Below are 18,056 nucleotides of genomic sequence, written 5' to 3'. Positions count from 1 at the left end.
ACACTTGATCAGGTTGCTCAAAGTCCCATCCAACCTGGCCTTGAACACTTGGCAGCCACAATGTCGCCAGGCAATGTTCCCATGCCTCACCACCATCACAGCAAAGAATTTCTTACCAACATCTAACTTAAATATCTCCTTTTTTACTTTATACCATTCCCCCTTGTCTTATCACTATCTGCCCGTGTAAAAAGGCACCCTCCCTCTTTGCTATAAACCCCCTTTACTGGAAGACTGAGTCACAGGAGTTCTTTAAGGAAACATCTCCTGGAAACACACTCTAAATGCTCCAATCATTACCTGCAGTGGAGTGAACAAGAGAATTTTATGGCCCTGGCTGGCTGCATCTGAAGCTAAGTCTATTAGCAGTGTGCCTGCACCGTGGGCTGTGCGTGCTGCCCTGCCCTACACCGATGATGAACGGGAAGTCATCTCAATCCAGTGTCAGGATGACAAGGAAAATGCTTCTGTCTACTCTTAAACACTCCTTTAGAAATTCCCCAGGCATATGAGTTACTTTCATATGAAATCTGAGATGGTCTGTAAAAAGTACTGTTGTTGTAGAGGGGAAATAAGTTCTAATAGTTTTACCCAGACTTCCTCAGAAAAATTTGGGGTAGAAGATGGAAAATAATTTTTTTCACTGCTCTCAGTGCTCCCTCACACCTTCAGCAGCAATTTTATTTTCTTAATTTATGAACTGAGGGACCTATCTGAAGGAAACAAAAGACAAAATAATGAGGGGATGTAAACTAGCATGGCTTCATTTTGGGTCAACACAAATGCAGAGAAACACGCCTGGCCCAGATTGCCCTGGAGGTCTGTAATGCAGAACAGCAGTGACAATATTTCTCCCATAGTAACAGGTGCTGTTTCCTTCTCCCCATCACATGCACAGGGAGATGAATAATGTAATAGCTGTCAGGAGCATCTGTTCATTACTTATGCAAGTCAATCCTACGTTGTGCTTTAGGGTGTAAAGTGATCTTTGCAGAAAATCCATCCCTATGGACATCACTATCACGGAATAAGATGTACTATGGTTGATTTATTTTTTTAATCCAATGAAGCTTAAGTATTAGCTACTCCTTTCTTAGGGAGAAATTGCAAAGCAACTATCTAACAGAAATAACTGATGGATGGCAAAAGGAAGATGGATTTGTACAGTTTTAAAAACATAATTTAAATATTTGGTGTGCCTTGCAGTGTCAAATTCAGATAGTGCAAATACATGCACGAAATTTAAGTTTTGTTAATAGGGACCTTTAGGTACCTCTACAGAGCAATTCAGAAGGTGCAGGCAGTGCATGGATATTCTGAAAACCAGTGCAAACCACCAGGATTTAGCAGAACTTGTTTTTGGATTATGGTCTTGCTTCAGTTCATGGAGAAATCAGGACTTACACTGCAGCTTCAGGAGCCCAGTAGATGCTGGTTTCATTACTCATTCTGTCACTTGCTTTCTGGGTGACTTTAGGGGAAAAAAATTACCATTTCATGCCTCAATTTTCCTATGTGAAATAAAAGGATATCAGCATTTCACATTCCCTTTCAAGTGGTCTGAAACACAGATTAGACATCCTACACTGAACAACAAGAAGAGCTGTCATTGTTAGCTGTGTCTTGAAATGAGTGTGACAAAATATGTCCCTGGCACTACTGGCCTTTGGAATCAGTATTAAAAAGCACCTTGATCAATATATCTTGCCTGCAAATGCTACTTGCAAAACCAGGTAAATCTGAACAACTGGAGGGAAACAGATTGGCAGAGTGAAGCAGTCCTTGCTCAACCAGCACATTTCAGTACATTATTCTTGGCTCTGACTCCAGCTATTTTCAACAGCACTAAACATTCATTAGATTAAATCAAATGAACCACATTCTTTAAAAATACCCAGAGCATTGTCGTGCCAGTTGGAAAAAACAACAAGTTTATTGGGTACTAAAACAGATAAAATAAATTAAAAATAAATAAATAAATGGAGTCATATTCCCTCCTGGTGCAAGAGAGCACAACTCCAAGGAGAGGTTCTTGGCTCCTCAGTTCAGCACAGTGGTAGGCAAAAAAGGAACATTCTCAACTAGCTAAACCAAACAAATTAAGAAGAAATATAGACAGTCCAGCACAACCTCCACGCTGAACTGCAATGTAGGCATATGTTCAGCAAATGTTAGGATATATCATCCTTATCTCTCTGCTGTGGATGTCAGCACGGGGTGGATTTATGGCAGCTTAGAAGAGTTGCCATGACCTAAGAGCATCCTGGCACACCAACTGTACTGTAAAGCAAAGGCCACAGCCAGACCCGTGTGCTCTGCTGTGATGGACCTCACCTTTACACACTGCTCACCCACCTCTCCCAAACATCACAAGCCCCCCACTGGCACCAGCCTTTCTTCCTTATTTACCATCCATCTTTTCTCTTGCTCTGCATTCTATGAAGAAGACAGACCTACAGAAGGAGAGAAGTTCCTTGGAGTCTTATCCATGAAAATATCTTATAAAGATCATCAAGTAAAGGTGGATGACTGTAGAGAAGACCACAGAATAAGATACACATATTTGCTTTCATGTGATTCAGTCTGTTTCAAGAGAATTTAGATTTCCCCCCCCAAATACTCAGGTAGGTACAGCCCTGGATAGTTTCACCTGCTTTTGGAGCAGAACACACCTGCAGAACACATTTGCCCCTTCAACCTCCAGCCTAACTCTGCATCTCAGAGATCTCAGAACAGATTCCTGCATTGTCCAGTTCCACAGGACCAATTCCCCTCGATATACAGCTCCTTCCTAAGCAGTAACTATTTGCTGACAGTGAGAAAACAGTTACAAGCTGGTGTAAGTACAGCCCCGTTACCGTCCTCCCTGACCTCACTGTAGGCTCACCTGCCCCTGGACTGGCTCTGTTGCTTCAGCAAGGTCTTGTGTGAGCAGAGAGGACTTCTCTGACCTGCCAGCAGCACCAGCAGATGAGTTATGCTGAGAAGAGGCTGCAGCAAAGAGCCTCACCTCACAAACCAGTCTGACCTGGGAGGCCCCATAAGCGAAACCACACACCACACTGTGTTGGTACAGTACCCATTGGCTGCTGGGGAGCTGTGCTGGATGGTGAGCACATCCTGAATGAGCTGCTGGTCAGAATAAAACCCCAGCCCTTCAGCAGAAAAGAGGGAAATAAAAATTTAAAGCAGGTTTGTGTTTGTTTCCTGAAGCACTTATCTCCATTAGAACAGAGACATATCTTTGGGAGTTACAGCAATACCCAATGACAGAAGACAAGAGGCATTAAAGTGCTGCCTTTTGGATGTTTTGGCTCCTGTTTTACTGTGCTGGGCCTCGGTGGGGAAATCAGGAGGCTATCTCAGCCCATCACAGTCTGCTTCCCAAGACAAACAGGAGCCTCGCCCACTGGGGCATGACAAAGGTGAGTTGTTCTAGCAACTACAAACTAACAGTGTAACAAAAATATTCCCAGCCTGCTTGTCCCAACTTGCATGAGGTTGTTCTGTTTGGATGGTAGAAGCCACAGCGGATTTTCCTTTAAATGCTATTTCTCTTTGTTTAGAGTAAGTTGTTACCTGTTTTGGTTTGTTTGTTTGTTTGTTTGTTTAATGGAAGGCTATTCAGACTATTTTCCTGGGATGCTCTGCAGCAAATTGCAAGTTCTGTTCATCAACTTTCCCCCACCCAGGACCCAACACAAACAGGGTTTAAATCAAGCTAAAAGAAAAATTTAAAAACTGGCACACAGTATTTGCTGCTTAGGGGGGAAATTTTCTCTGTTTGGCCCATCTGGAGGAACTGTACTCAAATTAAAATAAAATTCAATGTCACTATTGTAAAAGCTTATATTTATTTGGGCCAAATTACTGCATTTAGTGTATTTTCCACTTCCCTTTTATTCCAAGGTAAAAAGAATGCCGAGGAGTTCTTACCAGGCAATGTTTAAGATGGCAAAGCTTTCTGATTTACAACACCAGATCTAAGACAAGCATAAAAGAATCTGTAAAGCTGCTATTGAAACTTATGGTGGGTATAAATAACAAGGGCACACATAACAAGTAGCCTGCTGTGCAGAGAATTGAAAAAAAAAGTAGTTTTAAAGCTATTTTTATCATCTGGTGGAATGACTAGCTAGAAAACAACCCTTCTTTTTTCAGTGTGGAGCACCTCTGCCTGCTTTCATTCTTTGGTGTCCATTAACCAGTAGTTAGGATATTTTGAGGATGTTAGCTCTCTGACAGGATTTCTACTGATGTTCTGTTCTGAAATGTGCTCCTGGGAATGCCAGTCCAGCACTGAAAACTCTGGAAATCCCCCTTCTGCTTGGTACCATCAGACATTGCCAAAAGCTGCATTTCTACACACTGGAATTTCCAGTCACCACAAGACAGAAAACCCTCTAGGTCTTTCTGCAAGTGGGACAAGTACATGATGCCATGGAGTACTTTTTAATTCCTATATTCAGGCAATCTCTTGGTATGTAACAGTTCCACATTACATGATAGTTCCATGAGCACTTTGAGTTGTCAAGAGCCAACAGTCCTGCCAAATCCCTTTGGTGCCTTTTCTGTCTCTCCCAGGTGCCTGTTCCTTCCTGCTGCTTCCCCTGTGCCAACAGAAATGTTTGTGCAGCTTAACACCGAATCTGATCCGAAAGTGGATCCAGGTTAAAATTAACCTAGTGGGGAAAAAAGGTTTGTTTTAGCCCAGATTGTTTCCTTGAGCTGCCTTCGTTGTCCTTTCAGCATTGCTCAGATTTCACTGCAAAAGCCTCAAGCTCTGTGGCTCTTGCATTGCCTGTGCCGCTGTGCTGTCTCCTGGTCTGGGTGTTCCCACTGCTCTGCTAGATCCTGGCTGCTCAGGTAGGCACAGGACACATTCCTGATGCTCAGGGAGGTTCAGCCTCCTGCTGTGAGACAAAATGGGTTCTTCCAGCTGGCTGACAATCTTCTGCTGTGCCCCTAGCGCTGCTGAGCTCAGCCCTGTCTCTGTTGAGCCTGTGTGTCCCGTTTTATGATGGCAATCAGAAACTGATGGGAGAGGAATGAGCATTTTTGCATTTTTATGTGCAGAAAGGCACATCTTTGGAATAATGAAAGGCTGCAGCAGATTGAACATTGCAGAAGGTGTCGAGCTGCCAGGTGAAGGCTGTGTCCCAGCAGATATCCTGTGGAGCAGCACTGAGTGTGCACAGCACAACCACAATAGATCTGTCTGGACAGATGTGCAATGGCCATGAGGGTTACAGGGTGTAAAGCCTGAACTGCCTTCACCAGCCATCCATGCACAAAGCTTTTTTCAATAAGCTTTTTCACAGGTCACATTGGCACCAACAGCACCCCAGTTTCTTCACCCTGCATGAAACCTAATTTGACTTTTCTAGTCAGTGAAAGGAAGAATGTTCTTATTTCACTGAACAGGAGTCCTGCAGAGTTAATAAGTTCTTTGGGGCTTTTCTGAAGAATGCTATTTTGTTCTTAAAGCCAGAATCTGCTCCCTGGTAGCTAAATGCAATTCCCACAGATTTCCAAAGAAATTGGATGTATGTTCCTTGGCAAAATGCAGCTATTAACTTAAAATCCTGAAGATGCATGAAATCTAAAGAAAATAGTCTTCTTTGAGACTGTACCCAGCTCTTTATTTTCTCTAGAAAATAAAGAGCTGGGTACAGTCTCGAAGAAGTTAAACTGAACTGTACAAAGACCTAAAAATACCTTTTAGAAGTGTATCTTGAGTTCAAATATTTTGGTGTTCCTCCCCAGTCTAGGAAATAGAAAAATGCCCTTGAAATATGATCACTGGGTGCTACTGTTGAACTTGTAATCTTTTTGGCTTGCAAAAGCAAAGGGCAATAAAAAAACCTGTCATTTGGCATCAGGCAAATGTTATCAGTGAGAAGAATGGAACTTGAGGTTCACCTAATGAAAACGGGAATCACCAATAATCATGAGCTGCAAATTGTCTTGCTAAGGAGAAGTCAGGGCTGCTTTATCTGTGAAGTGTTGGATAGTGTATGACTACTGTTTTTCTTGGAAGGCACACATTCAGTGAGGCTGGAGGCCATCCCAATCTTTCCTGCAATATGCAAGCAATTATCTCTATGCTGTGTAAAATTTAATTTGTATCTTGCAAACTCTGCGAATAAAAAAAACAAACTTATTCAACTGCATTACAGTTCTGCAGAATCAATGAAGGTTCAATGCATATGAAGAATATATGATACAAATGTAAAGTAGCATCTTCTAATAAATGCTTAGGACATCTGAGGAAAAGAATGGTTTTCCTGGAATCTGTTTTCCTGTTCTAGATTGTGAGAGATTTATTTAAACAGATTTAAGGAAAATGCAGTCAAATATGGACTCTGCCTTCAAGAAAAGAAAAGTACAGTTCTGGACTTAAAGACAACATTTTTATAAAGAAATAATATTCTTTATGAGACCAGCTAATAGGAATTGGAAAAGATACACTGGCATTTATGTTCTAGACTTTTAGATCATCATAGTTGCAATAACATTAACTCTACTTTATAAAATTTGGGATTAATCTGAACTAAGCAAATTTGACATTGTTTCAGGCTCTTTTGCAAAATGTGTAACCTGGGAATAAGTGCTCTGGCAAAATGCTTGCATATTTGACAGGAAAATCAGGCTTCTTGTGTCAGGATCACTATATCAAACCTGTGCAGTGTGCTGAAGCAGATACACAGAAACATAATTTCTGTTACTGGAAATTCATTATTTAATACACATGTGCTTTGCATCACGGTTTTCCTGTTTCCAGCTCAGACCAGTCAGGGAAATGGGATTTTTAGCTGAACTAGTTCACTTCAAAACATGCTCATAAAATAGCTGTTTAAGATTAGCAACAGAAGGATCAGCCCAACATTACACAGGCCACATTTAGGATTAGTCCCTTTAACTGTCTGGGAGCTGAAAGAGTGGGGAGGCAACATTTTGGGGAACACAAAATCATCAGTCATTGGTATTTTTCTTACTGCAATTCTTGCAAGGACCAGTAGTTACAGGTTCAATCTTTGTGATGGTGCTGTTGAAAAGTACATCCACAGTTTGACATTAAGTAGGAGTGCCAGGCCTGAACCCAGAACCAGCAGTTTACTTTTCCTTCATGCTTAAACTTTTAAAATTTCAGGGAAAAGGATCAGGCAGTAAGTTACACAGTACTGAGCAAAGCAGAAAACCCTGAGGAACACAAGAAGTGGTGGTGCACTGAAGCTGGTTACACAGCAAAAAGCCCAGGCAAACAGCTCCCATCCTACTCTTCACCCTGCAGTCCTAGATGGATTATGGTTCAATGTCCATCTGTGAAAATGCTAAATTTAGTCTGTGCTCAGAGGAAACACAAGACGCAAGTCATGCACATGCTCCTGCTGATCTTTGAGGATGACCTTCCTGTCAGCTCCATGGGCCAAGTGCTGCACAGCCATCCCCCCCCTCACCACACTACTGTATTTTAAGACACTTGAATAAATACAGAGGAAATAGACTTTACCCAAGGAGCTGTTTTTATATCATTCCTCTGGGTGCTTGTTTTTCACTGCTGGGGCAGAGGTGTGGGGAGGCTCTGGCTGCTGCCTTTGGGTCAGAGCTGGTGTAAAACCTGGTGGTACAAACTGAACTGCTGAACTACTTGCTCTGGTGTTTCTGCACTGCACTGAGGCACTGCAGTTCCCACCAGGAGAAGAAACAGAAGGTTCCTTCGCAGTTAATAAAAAGAATATTCAGACCGTTTTCAGCAGGTGCCTCCCCTGGCTAACTGTGCAGAGCACTTTGGATAATGCCTGACCTGATCTCTTGACCCTGAGTACCACAGCAGGAGAGCTGAGTCCTTTCTCAGTACAATAACCACTGCTCAGCCTCTGTGAGCACCATTTGTGGTGCTTCACAGGCCCCTCTCTGCTGTGCTCCTGCTAACACAAGGGAAGGCTGAGCTCTGCCATTCCATGAACAGACACGTGCTGGGATCACTGAAGAGCTGGGGACTGGTTTAGAGTCAGAAGATGCCTCTGGTCTACCCCAGGCCAAATGGGATGCTGCATAGCCCACATTATTCTAGAAAACTATCTCAATTAATTACAAGTCTAATATTTACTCAGTAGAACAATCTTTGGTCTTTGTGGTTTCCCAACAGCTGGGACATCAATATGTGAGCAATAAAAATTAAAGTTTCCTTTTCCAGCATGTGTTTGAAGACAAGCTGGGGAAAAAAAAAGGATTGATGCAGTCTTGTTTGTCAGCATGTATGTTCAGCTGAAGCCCTCTCAGACGGCTGGTGGGGCCAGGAGAGGGCTGTGGCCACCCACTCACCCATCACCTGAGCAGCCAGGGGCCAGTTGGGACCTCCCCTTCATGAGCTGCAGCTGAGGAGAGAAGTTCTCACTTCTCTGCAGGGCAGCAAAAGGGATATATCTTGATTGGCTTAATCTGGCCCTGAAAAGCATTGCTGGCCCCAGCAAAAGAGATTGGGAAGGCAGGCAGGAGAACCAGGAGAGCATGGAGAATTTATGACCCTGGTCCTCCTCAGGGGCTGTGCAGGAACTGCACTCCTGAGCCCGACACAGAGTTTCTACTGAGTTTCTCTCCAGTAAAGAGAAAAAGTAAAGTAGTAAAACACTACTGAGTTTCTCTGCAGTTTCCTTGCCAGACCAAGTACTGAACCCTTTGGCACTCTTGGTGAATCCTGGTGGTCCACAGCATTTTAAATTCCCTCCATTTCTCTTTTATTCAGTGATAAAAACAGCATAGACACTGTACTGTGAAATCTGGGGTTAAGCTGACAGCGACTATGTGGATAAATTTTACCCACCCCCTGTCAGAAGGGGAAGCAAAGTAAACAAGAAAATTTGCAGGCCTTCTCTCTTTTAAACAAAGAATCCTGTGTTTAAAATAATAAAAATCCACTGTACAAGAGCAAAGCAACTTCCCCCAAAATAGCCTTTCCTGTTTTATCAAAGCATTCATCAAAATTGCCCTTTTCCATAAAAATAAAGTTCTAGGTAAAGTACTGGAGGCCTTTTGTTTTGACTAGATAACTGAAGCTGAAGGAAGTTGAAGCAATAAATACAAGTGACTTTTCTGGTACCTGGTATGTCCTCATGGCTGATTGTGTAGGTGTTACCATCTAGTGATGCCATACTGAAAATAAAAACAAATGAAACAGAAATACCACCTCAGTGAAATAGGGCTATTCACAAACCATGGAACAGCCTGCACACTATCTGCACCTTGAAAGCAGGGCTCCCACAGCCTGCACATGAGCTGTGTCTGTGACTTGTAGGAGAGGACACATATATCCCAAGGATTTGTCAGTTTGGTTTTCTTTTCTTGATGTACCTGACATGTAAAACCCCATGCAGAGCTATGGGCATTGTGATATGAATATTCATACATAGATGTGGCTCATCCTCTCAGCCTTGGCTTGGCTTACCCCTTAGACAACATGAAAATCACATCTCATCACCCATATTGCTACACATTTGCTCATTTTTTATTATTTTCAAGATAACTGTGCCCAGGAGAAGGCATAAGCATGGATAACTCCAAGGATGGACACTTTGCAGGTGCCTGAGTTCTTCTGCAGGGTGATTATGAAGCAGGAGAAGGCACAGAAGTGTGGGATCAAAGTACAGCAGTAGGGAGGGGAGTCAGCAGCTCTCCAGCACTGTGGCAGACACTGCCCACTGAGGTAGAAAGGAGCGAGATGATGGTGAGAACTGTGAAGGGCCATCAAAGTGAAGGCAGACTTTGTTTGATGACAGGAGGGAAAGCCAGCAGAGGGAAAGCCAGCAGAGAAAAAACAAGGGAAAGAGTGACGTGACCGAAATAGCAAAGTGGTTTTGAATTCTTTCATCTTTATTTTCCTGCTCCTTTTACAGCTGCATGGAGCCACACTTGGATACTGAGGCAGAGCAGCAGCCCTGAGCTGGGCTGTGGCAGAGCTTGGTGCCAGCCCAGGGAGCTGCCATGTCCCACCACACTCGTGACCAACTTACAGTGACTCTATTGTAACTGAAAAGGAGTGAAAATGAACATTTCCTGACATCATTTTTCTATGTAAGCCATGTCTTGAACTTGTAACAAGGATGCCACGAGGCACTTAATGCCAGCAGAAGGGGTCCATGTGACCTCTCTTGAAAGACAGCCTATACTATAAAATTTTGACTCTGAACACCCTTGTTGGATCAGGAACAGTATCAGGAACAGAAGTGAGGGTTTGTTTTTTTAAAAAATTTAAATATTGCATATTTATATTGACAATGGGAGCCTGAACATTGTTTGTTTAATAGGAACCCCATGACCAGCTAATATACCAGTTAAATCAACTGTGTTACCTAATGAAATGTTTCCTTTAGTTCAGAGCCTTACAAACATTTTAATCGACCACTCTTCATTAAGACTCTCAAAACCAAAAACAATTTCTCAGCCTCCACAAGGACAAATGAAGGTTTAATGCAGCACACTAAAACTTCTGAATTGTCCTCACACAGCTCCCCTGGGACATCAGCAGCCATTACCATGGAATATGTTTGCAACAGAGATTGTTTAAAACACAACCGAGAGAGTGCTTGAGCCAATGCAGATCACAATTTAAAGCTCAGCAGGAACAGGGATATAACAAAAGCAGCCTAGACTCTTTTCCTGCTCTAAAACCCAGGATGTTCTTAAAAAACAGAGATGTGGGAAGAAACAATTATGCTTTTCCCTACACAGCTGATTCTTCTGATATCAGGAACTGGAGGAAAGAGTCTTTCAAACACAAGAGCTGGATTAGCATCACCAGCTTTGCACACTAATGCATTAAATTACCTGCTCTTCCCACATGGAGAAACTACCAAAATGTGACCTCTTTCATTGACACCACTCTTCTCACCAGCCATATTAAATCCTTATTCTGCTTCCTGCTGTCCCAGCCCAGCCTGCCATGGCACCTGCCAGCCCCAGGCTCTCTCAGGCCATGGGTGACCCCCAAACATGTGAGCAGCAGTGACTGGTGCAGCACCAAAGCTCTCATCCCTCCTGCCCAAAGCCTGGTGCTCTGCCAGTGGCTCCTGGACAAAGTGACACACCTGGGAAGGACAGGCAAGATGGTCACCCTGCTAACGTGCACCTTGCAAGATCTGTGTTTCCTCTTCCTCTGGAAAAAAATATCCAAACATTTCTCAGTTTGGTCTGGTACAAGGACCAAGCACTGCCACTCTGCTGTTAAGTGGACTTCAGCCTGCACAGCAAGATGTTTGCACAGTGTCTTAAAAAAATATATTCCTCATCTCCTCCAGAGATATGCACCAGACACAAGTATCCTGTGGCCAGGATCTGCTTTGGGGTCCTGAACAGGATCTTCTTCCCATGTATCATCAATCCAAAACAAATGCCATGAAACCCTATCTATTTTTTAATGTCCTCTTTTTGTGATGGAGGTTGCTTAAAATTACTGCAAGAACTAACCTCTGTTACTCTTTGAGTTACCTAATGTGCTTGATGATACAAGAAAAACCCCGTGTGAAGGGTCATCAGACAATGGCTTCTAAGACCAAGATTTCATCTAATTCTTTTATGGGCCGAATTCAAATTTGAAATCACTCAAAGTTAACAGGTTGCCACCAGGAATATGCTTGCCTCAGTGGGCTTAATGAAGGTCATGAAATTGCTTTCTATCAAAGTGGATTTCTCTCTCAATTTGAAATTTATAGGTTAATACTTTAGAGCTCAGTTATGGGACAAAAGAGACAGAAATAAAAGTCACAGCTTTCCTGTATATATTCATGTGGGATAGTTCAAACAGAGCTTCATTTCTAGTAGCAGAGATCTTTCTTCCTTCCTAGGAATACTAGTCAGGAAAAGAACCCCATCCTGCAAATTCTGGAGCCCAGTAACAGAGACTGCAGACAAATTCCTTTTACTCAATCATCTGTATATCACTAGCAAAAGGTTAATCCCAGAAACCTGTTTGCCTTTTTACAGAGGGTAATTGCAAACACTGTCAGATCATCAGAAAGGAAGGACAGGCAGGAGGATATTGTGCTCTGAGCTGTAGTCAGGCCATGAAAAAATCAAATGTGTATCCTCCAAAGGAACACAGCCAGGAGCCAGACGGAAGGCTGGGAGACCAGTCCTGAAAGTCTTTGCACTCTTAATGATCAACAAGAGAGATCTGAGCAGATATTTCATCACAAAAGGTAGGAAGTGTTCTCTTCTGGGTGTGTTCTGATATATTCACACCATGTCTTTCCTTTTGCAATATTTTATGTTAATTCACCACCAATTTTCAAAGGAACAGTGTAAGACAGTGAGAGCCAGACAGAGCACATGTTCCTTTGTCAAGTTTGGTTTTGCATTTCCAGTGGCTTTCAGTTAGACTGTTCAGAAAGGCTTGATGAGGATTGCACTGATGTTTTACAAAATATTCTGGTGATCCCACCAAATCATTCAAGCCTTCATTTATTCAGATGTTGGCTGACATATTACTTTCTTTAATCTTTCATCTTAAGGCCAATAAGTAACTTCTATGAGCCATGAGTTACATTTATCCTCCAGCATTACTTATAATAGGACCAAACAGACTAATTTGCCATTTCTGCCTATGAAGCTGTAACTATGTTTTGAGACTTGGCAAAACTCTATATATTTCTAAAATAGATGGTAAATACTATTATTAGAAATGTTAAGTTCTGAGTACAGGTATTTTCTGTACTTAAAATTACTTGTGCTTGTAAAAGACAAGAACTATGTGCCTTGGTAATTGCAAGCAAAATTCAGCTGTTAACCTGCTTTTCTGCAACTGTGTATGTTTACATACTTGAAGCAGACCAGGAACATCATTAATGTTGATATAAAATGTGCTAGGTTTTGTTCTGGGTTGTAGAGAAAGGCAAGAAATTGTGGAAGCCTGAACCAAGGGATTCTGCACGCAACCAGTGCCTAAAGCTACTGGAAGTAGAGAAGGGCACAACTCTGAATAGTTAGAAACCATTTGTCATGCTAATCTTTCCAGCACCTCATGAGACCAGCAGGCTCTTTCAGCAGCTACTGCATTTTCCCCTTTAAGCTTACTCCTCTTTCTTTATTCCCAGCATCTGTTCTTTCAGTTTAAACAATTTCCTGTTTTCCTAATAGAGGGAGAACTGATTAGACACAGAGACTATTTGCTGTACACTGGCCAAAATTGTGGACTGAGTGGTTATTTTTATTATTTCTAGCTGCACTTCTGGAGATCCCATTAATTCTGAGGCTCCCCAATACAGCTTTGGTATGTGCAGGAAGAAAACTGAGGCCAAGGGGGACAGAGATATAAAGGAAATCAAGGCCATGAACACATGGCTGGAGCCAGCCTGCCCCAGACTCACTTGCTCAGAGCCGCTGGGCCAAGAGGCAGCTCCAGCCCCGGAACAGGGGCAGAGTGTTAGGTGAGAAATGCAGAGAAATCTGCCCACAGGCAGGCAGGGTGTGCCAGCAAAGCCCTGGTGCTCTGCTGACACAGCCTGGTGGCTCCCAGCTATCAGTGGGCACTGCTCCAGCAGCCACAGCCCAGCACTGCGCCCATCCCGCCCTACCTGTGGTGCCCTGAAGCTCACACAATCATGCCAAAAGCAGAGTCTCCATGTCCCCTGCCAGCCTTCAGCCCCTGCACCACCCTGTCTCCATCCCCAGAATTTCCTGCCTCCCTTTTCACAGCCTACTCTTGCAATGTTGAAGTTTTATTTCATTTAAGGAAAAGCTCTACAACCTGGCACTCTCAAATGAAGTTTGGCTGGTGTTTCACAGTGCCCTTGAGCACAGACACCAGCCCAGCTGCTGGACCAGGCACACAGCAGACACGTCCCAGCTTCCTGTGAGTCATGCCAGCCAGTGGCAGCTCTTATGCAGACCAGGCTGGTTTGCAGCTTTACCTTTCTGTTCATCATAGATAATTTGCATGGAAGCAACTGCAGCACTCCTCAGCTGAGGGCCAGGACAGGCTCCCGTGGCGGCAGCAGCAGCAGCAGCAGCAGCAGCAGCAGCAGGGCAGGGCCCTGGGAATGCTGCAGGGAGAAGAGGTGCCAGCGGGTCTGAGAAGTGCGTGAGGAGTTTGGAGCTCACACTGCTCACAGACAGAGCTGACAGCTGAGGGGGGTCAAATCTGAGAGAAGCTGAGCTCTTGTCCCCCAGGTTTGGATCAGATCCTCTTGCAGGGAAGGTCTGAAACTCTGGCCCTACAGCAGTGCTCTGTCCTGGGCGTGTGTCCCACTCCCAGCCTCCGCAGTGGGAGGGCAGGCAGGGAGTGAGCACAAACTACAGCTCAGTTTCAGTGCTTTTTCTCCAAACAAACAAAACCACCAAGCCTAACTTGCTCAAGCAACAATGGATCAAATTCTATTTCTCTTAATGCTGAGTGGAAAAAGAATTTAAAAAGACAGTTCAGGTTGCTGGCATCCAGTAGGGAGTGGGATGATAGGAACCTTTCCTCCCCAGACATTACTTGTGTTGTGCATGGCCAGAAGTGGGGCCATAGCCAAAGGAGAGCTGCTCTGGCCACACTGACCTGAACCAATCCTGGTCTATCAGTCTGGACCATCTCCAGAGCCTGGTTGCATGGATGCTGTATGTGGGACACACATTGCTCAGAACAGAACGTCAAGTAAAGAGGCCACAGACACCACAGAGACAAACATTATTCACCATTTGTTGTGAGTGAAGCCCAAGCTCTCAGGATAATACCAGAGATGTGTTTTGTTCCACATTGATTGTAAAGGATTCTTTCCCCATTGTACTGTGCCGTTACACACAATGTCTCCAGTTCACAAAGTAGCAGAGTGTACCAGTACTCACTGGTGGCCTCTTTGCATTTACAGACAAGGATATACTAAAAGAACATGAACTAGTGTGCACTATGGCAATCATAAAATAACATATCCACAATTTGGGGCATCCTGGGTGTATAGACAGCATGGCTTTCTCTCATTCTAGGCCTTTAGGCACTGAAAACAGTCCCTCTGTTGTTTAAAAGTCTTATTTTTATCCAGAATCTTGAGACAATGATTACTACATAGCAGAAGACGCACACGCACAAACATTGATTCACGGACATGGAGTCAGGCTGGTGCTGTGCCCGTTCACAGGGACCTGGGAGCAAAACTCACCAAGGACTGAACAGCCTTTACCCACTGACTGCAGGAGCAGCCCAAGCAGCTTTGCACTTACATGATACAAAAGGGAAAACCCAAAACAACCTTAAACCAGCGGGGCTGCTGCCTACCTTTTCCTGAAGGGAAGAAGCAATCCATCTCCACGCTGCTGCGGGAATGGGAGATGCAGAGAGCGCTGCTGGGCACCAGACCCTCCTGTGGTGGGCTCCTCTCCGTGGTCCTCACCAAGCACCAGCCTGGCCTCTCGCTGGGCCTCTCCAGCAGCTCCACTGTCTGCCCCACCTGAATGCTCAGCTCGCTGCTGTGGCCCGCTGTAAAGTCCTGGAGCACCACAGTTAGTTCACACCCTCCAGACAACTGCCCAGGTCCAACAGGAAAAACAGAAAAAAAAAAAAGAAAAGGAATAGATGTCAGCGAGGGTAGGATGAAAGCAATCATCTCTGCATCATATTTACACTGGCAAAGACAGGATTTGTGTTCCTTAGAAGCCAAGTTAATAATTTGTTCTGTCAAAGTTCAACACGTTGTGCCCCTGGTTTCCTTTACTTCTTATTGATTTTTCTGGGCTGAAGTGAGACACCACAGCTACCCACTCAGTAACCTTTTGTATGCCAGCTGTGGAGGAGTTTTTGAGTTGTGAATCTTCTAGCTGTGAGTGTCCATCAGAAACCCTGAGGGTTTTTTTGTTGCTTTAATTTCTGGGGTCACTTTCTAGCTTGGCAATAGCCCAGGATGTCTCAGGGCTGTGCTTCATGGTGTGACAAATTCCAGCTCATCCCTCTACAGCATAAGTGAGGCACATTCCCACTGGCCACCAGTGCAGTGAGGAAACAGCTTCTCTTTTCTTGGAAGACAAGAAATGCACCCTCATCTTCCCAAAGCTGCTCTAGGGACCTCTTGGGAGAGTAAAATCCTAATGGGGCAGATCAGAAAAGCTCCTCCCATGCTCTCTGATGGAACCCAGAGATGTAAATATATAAACACACAGTGATTGATTATATGCTGACTTTCAGGATTTGTACCTAGGAATAAATGTAACATTTTACTTCCGTACTGAGAGCTGGAACTGCTGCTTTCCTTCAGCCTCACACCCTGTAAGTCTCAAAGGACAACAGTGGTCTGTGTAATCACAGTCTCTGTATAGCCAGGGACTGGGAATATAAGCACCTGTGTGCACATAAATAAGTGATTGCACAGTTTTGTTTTTAACAAAGATTGGGGTTTCTTTAATGGAATCGGATCTCAGGGTTGGATCCTTGCATGTCTAAAAAGGTGTGAGAATGAATCTAAGCTTTTCTGGCCTGAGGAATCTTTCTTAATGTTCCTCTACAATCCATTGTGGAGGAGCATTAAGAAAGATTCTTAATGTGGATTTCTTGCTGCCTGCCTGTTGTTAGGGGCACTCTTTCTTTGTCCTGTGTGCTGCATGCTTCCCCGAGGTATGCAGGAATCTTTGGGGTCCTTTTTCCAGGGTCAAATTTGATGGAAATTAGTTCACTGATTCAAAAGTTATTGAGATGAGGATAGTAAACAAGCATAATACTATAAACTTTATTTTCTTAGGATATGAAGCTAAAACCAAGGATATTATACAATAATTTTAAGTGAATGACTTGTAAACCCAACTGAATTGGAAGAAACCTTGTCAGATGCAGAGTAACTGTGGAATCAGTAAAAACTGGGGTCTGCTTCTCAGCTTGAATGGGGGAGCCCTTGAGGAGAGCACACACATCTCTATAGACTTCACTCTTGAGCTGGTACAGTCTCAAACTCCCTTTTCTCAGCCCAAGCAGCCCCCAGTACACACTCCCATGGGAACAGCCTGTCTCCCCACTCAGTGGCACAGAGGTTTTTGTGTCATTGCAGGTGTGAAAGAAATCCCACTCACAGGGCTGATATTCACAATTACAGAAAGGGGTCAGTGGACAAGGACTGGTTCTCACCTGTCCTGTGTCTCTGCCGTAGACGAAATGCTAGATTTGGGGAAGAAGAAGGAAATATTTCTCTGAAAGATTATTTGTAAGTAAATAGAAACAAACAAACAAAACAAACCATGGCAGCTGTTTGAGGCTGTTCAGACAAAGTGCTGGCATTAATCCTGGCAGACAGAGCTCAGTGCACTGGTGGAAGTGCCCAGGAGGTCAGTGTAGCACCTAGCTGGGCAGCTTATCAGCAAACCCAGCACTCATCATGCTGACAATCTCCCCATAACTGGAGAACAGATATTAACAGGGATGGTAAGAATGAGATAGTGCTATAATATTTGCTGAGGTTTCTTTGCTATGGACTAATTTGAAGAGTAGAAAATCTTCTTGACCCAATATAGTACATGATTTGGCATGGTGTGGGATATTTAAGACAGGAAGAAATCAGAAAAAAACTGATTACTTCTTGCTAAATACACAGACAAATCTTACCAAAAGTGATGGATTTCTCCTAATTATTCCACCATTTCATGCTAAGTAAACTTTCTGTCCCAGAAATTATGCTATCTATGATATCTTCTCTGAAAATAATCAAATCTCTCCTTCTTTTAGGGGAAAATGTGAACAAATACTCGGCTCTACCAGCTTCTCTCCCACGGAGCTGTTTAGAGCATTCATGCCCTGTCCCGGTGCACCACTAGGTGTCCGTGTTCACCATCACACAGCAACTGAATTTGCCATAAAGAATTAACTCTTGCTTGTCTCAGAGGTGCTTATCTAAGAATGAGGTGAGGTGCAGTGCCTGGGCATGAAGGAGCTGGTTCAGACAGCATCCCCAGACTCATTGCTCTCAATGATATGGGCAGAGGATGTTCCAGAATATTAAAAAAAATTGTCTTCAGATAGTTCAGATTGGATTTTGAAAAAGAAGTCATTTTTATTGCTTAAGCAGGAAAGGTGAAACAGCCAGGGAATATTCCAGGGAAAA

At 43.6% G+C, this 18,056-nt stretch overlaps 1 protein-coding gene across 8 annotated transcripts in view; it reads right to left on the bottom strand.

Moving 5' to 3' along the window:
* Positions 1-18,056, bottom strand: part of KALRN (kalirin RhoGEF kinase) — a 462,312-nt gene that overhangs the window by 77,370 nt on the left and 366,886 nt on the right. For all 8 annotated transcript variants that reach the window (XM_058028572.1, XM_058028576.1, XM_058028573.1 and 5 more), the window contains exons 34-35: positions 17,087-17,116; positions 15,254-15,500 (exon numbers count right to left, since the gene is read on the bottom strand). In XM_058028572.1, coding sequence (XP_057884555.1) covers positions 15,254-15,500; positions 17,087-17,116 — 277 coding nt within the window. The remainder of the gene's footprint in view (positions 1-15,253; positions 15,501-17,086; positions 17,117-18,056) is intronic.

Source organism: Melospiza georgiana, chromosome 7 (genome assembly GCF_028018845.1).
Source record: "Melospiza georgiana isolate bMelGeo1 chromosome 7, bMelGeo1.pri, whole genome shotgun sequence".
Lineage (NCBI taxonomy): Eukaryota > Metazoa > Chordata > Aves > Passeriformes > Passerellidae > Melospiza > Melospiza georgiana.
The sequence above is the reverse complement of the archived record's forward strand: the minus strand, read 5'-3'. Positions and strand labels throughout refer to the sequence as shown.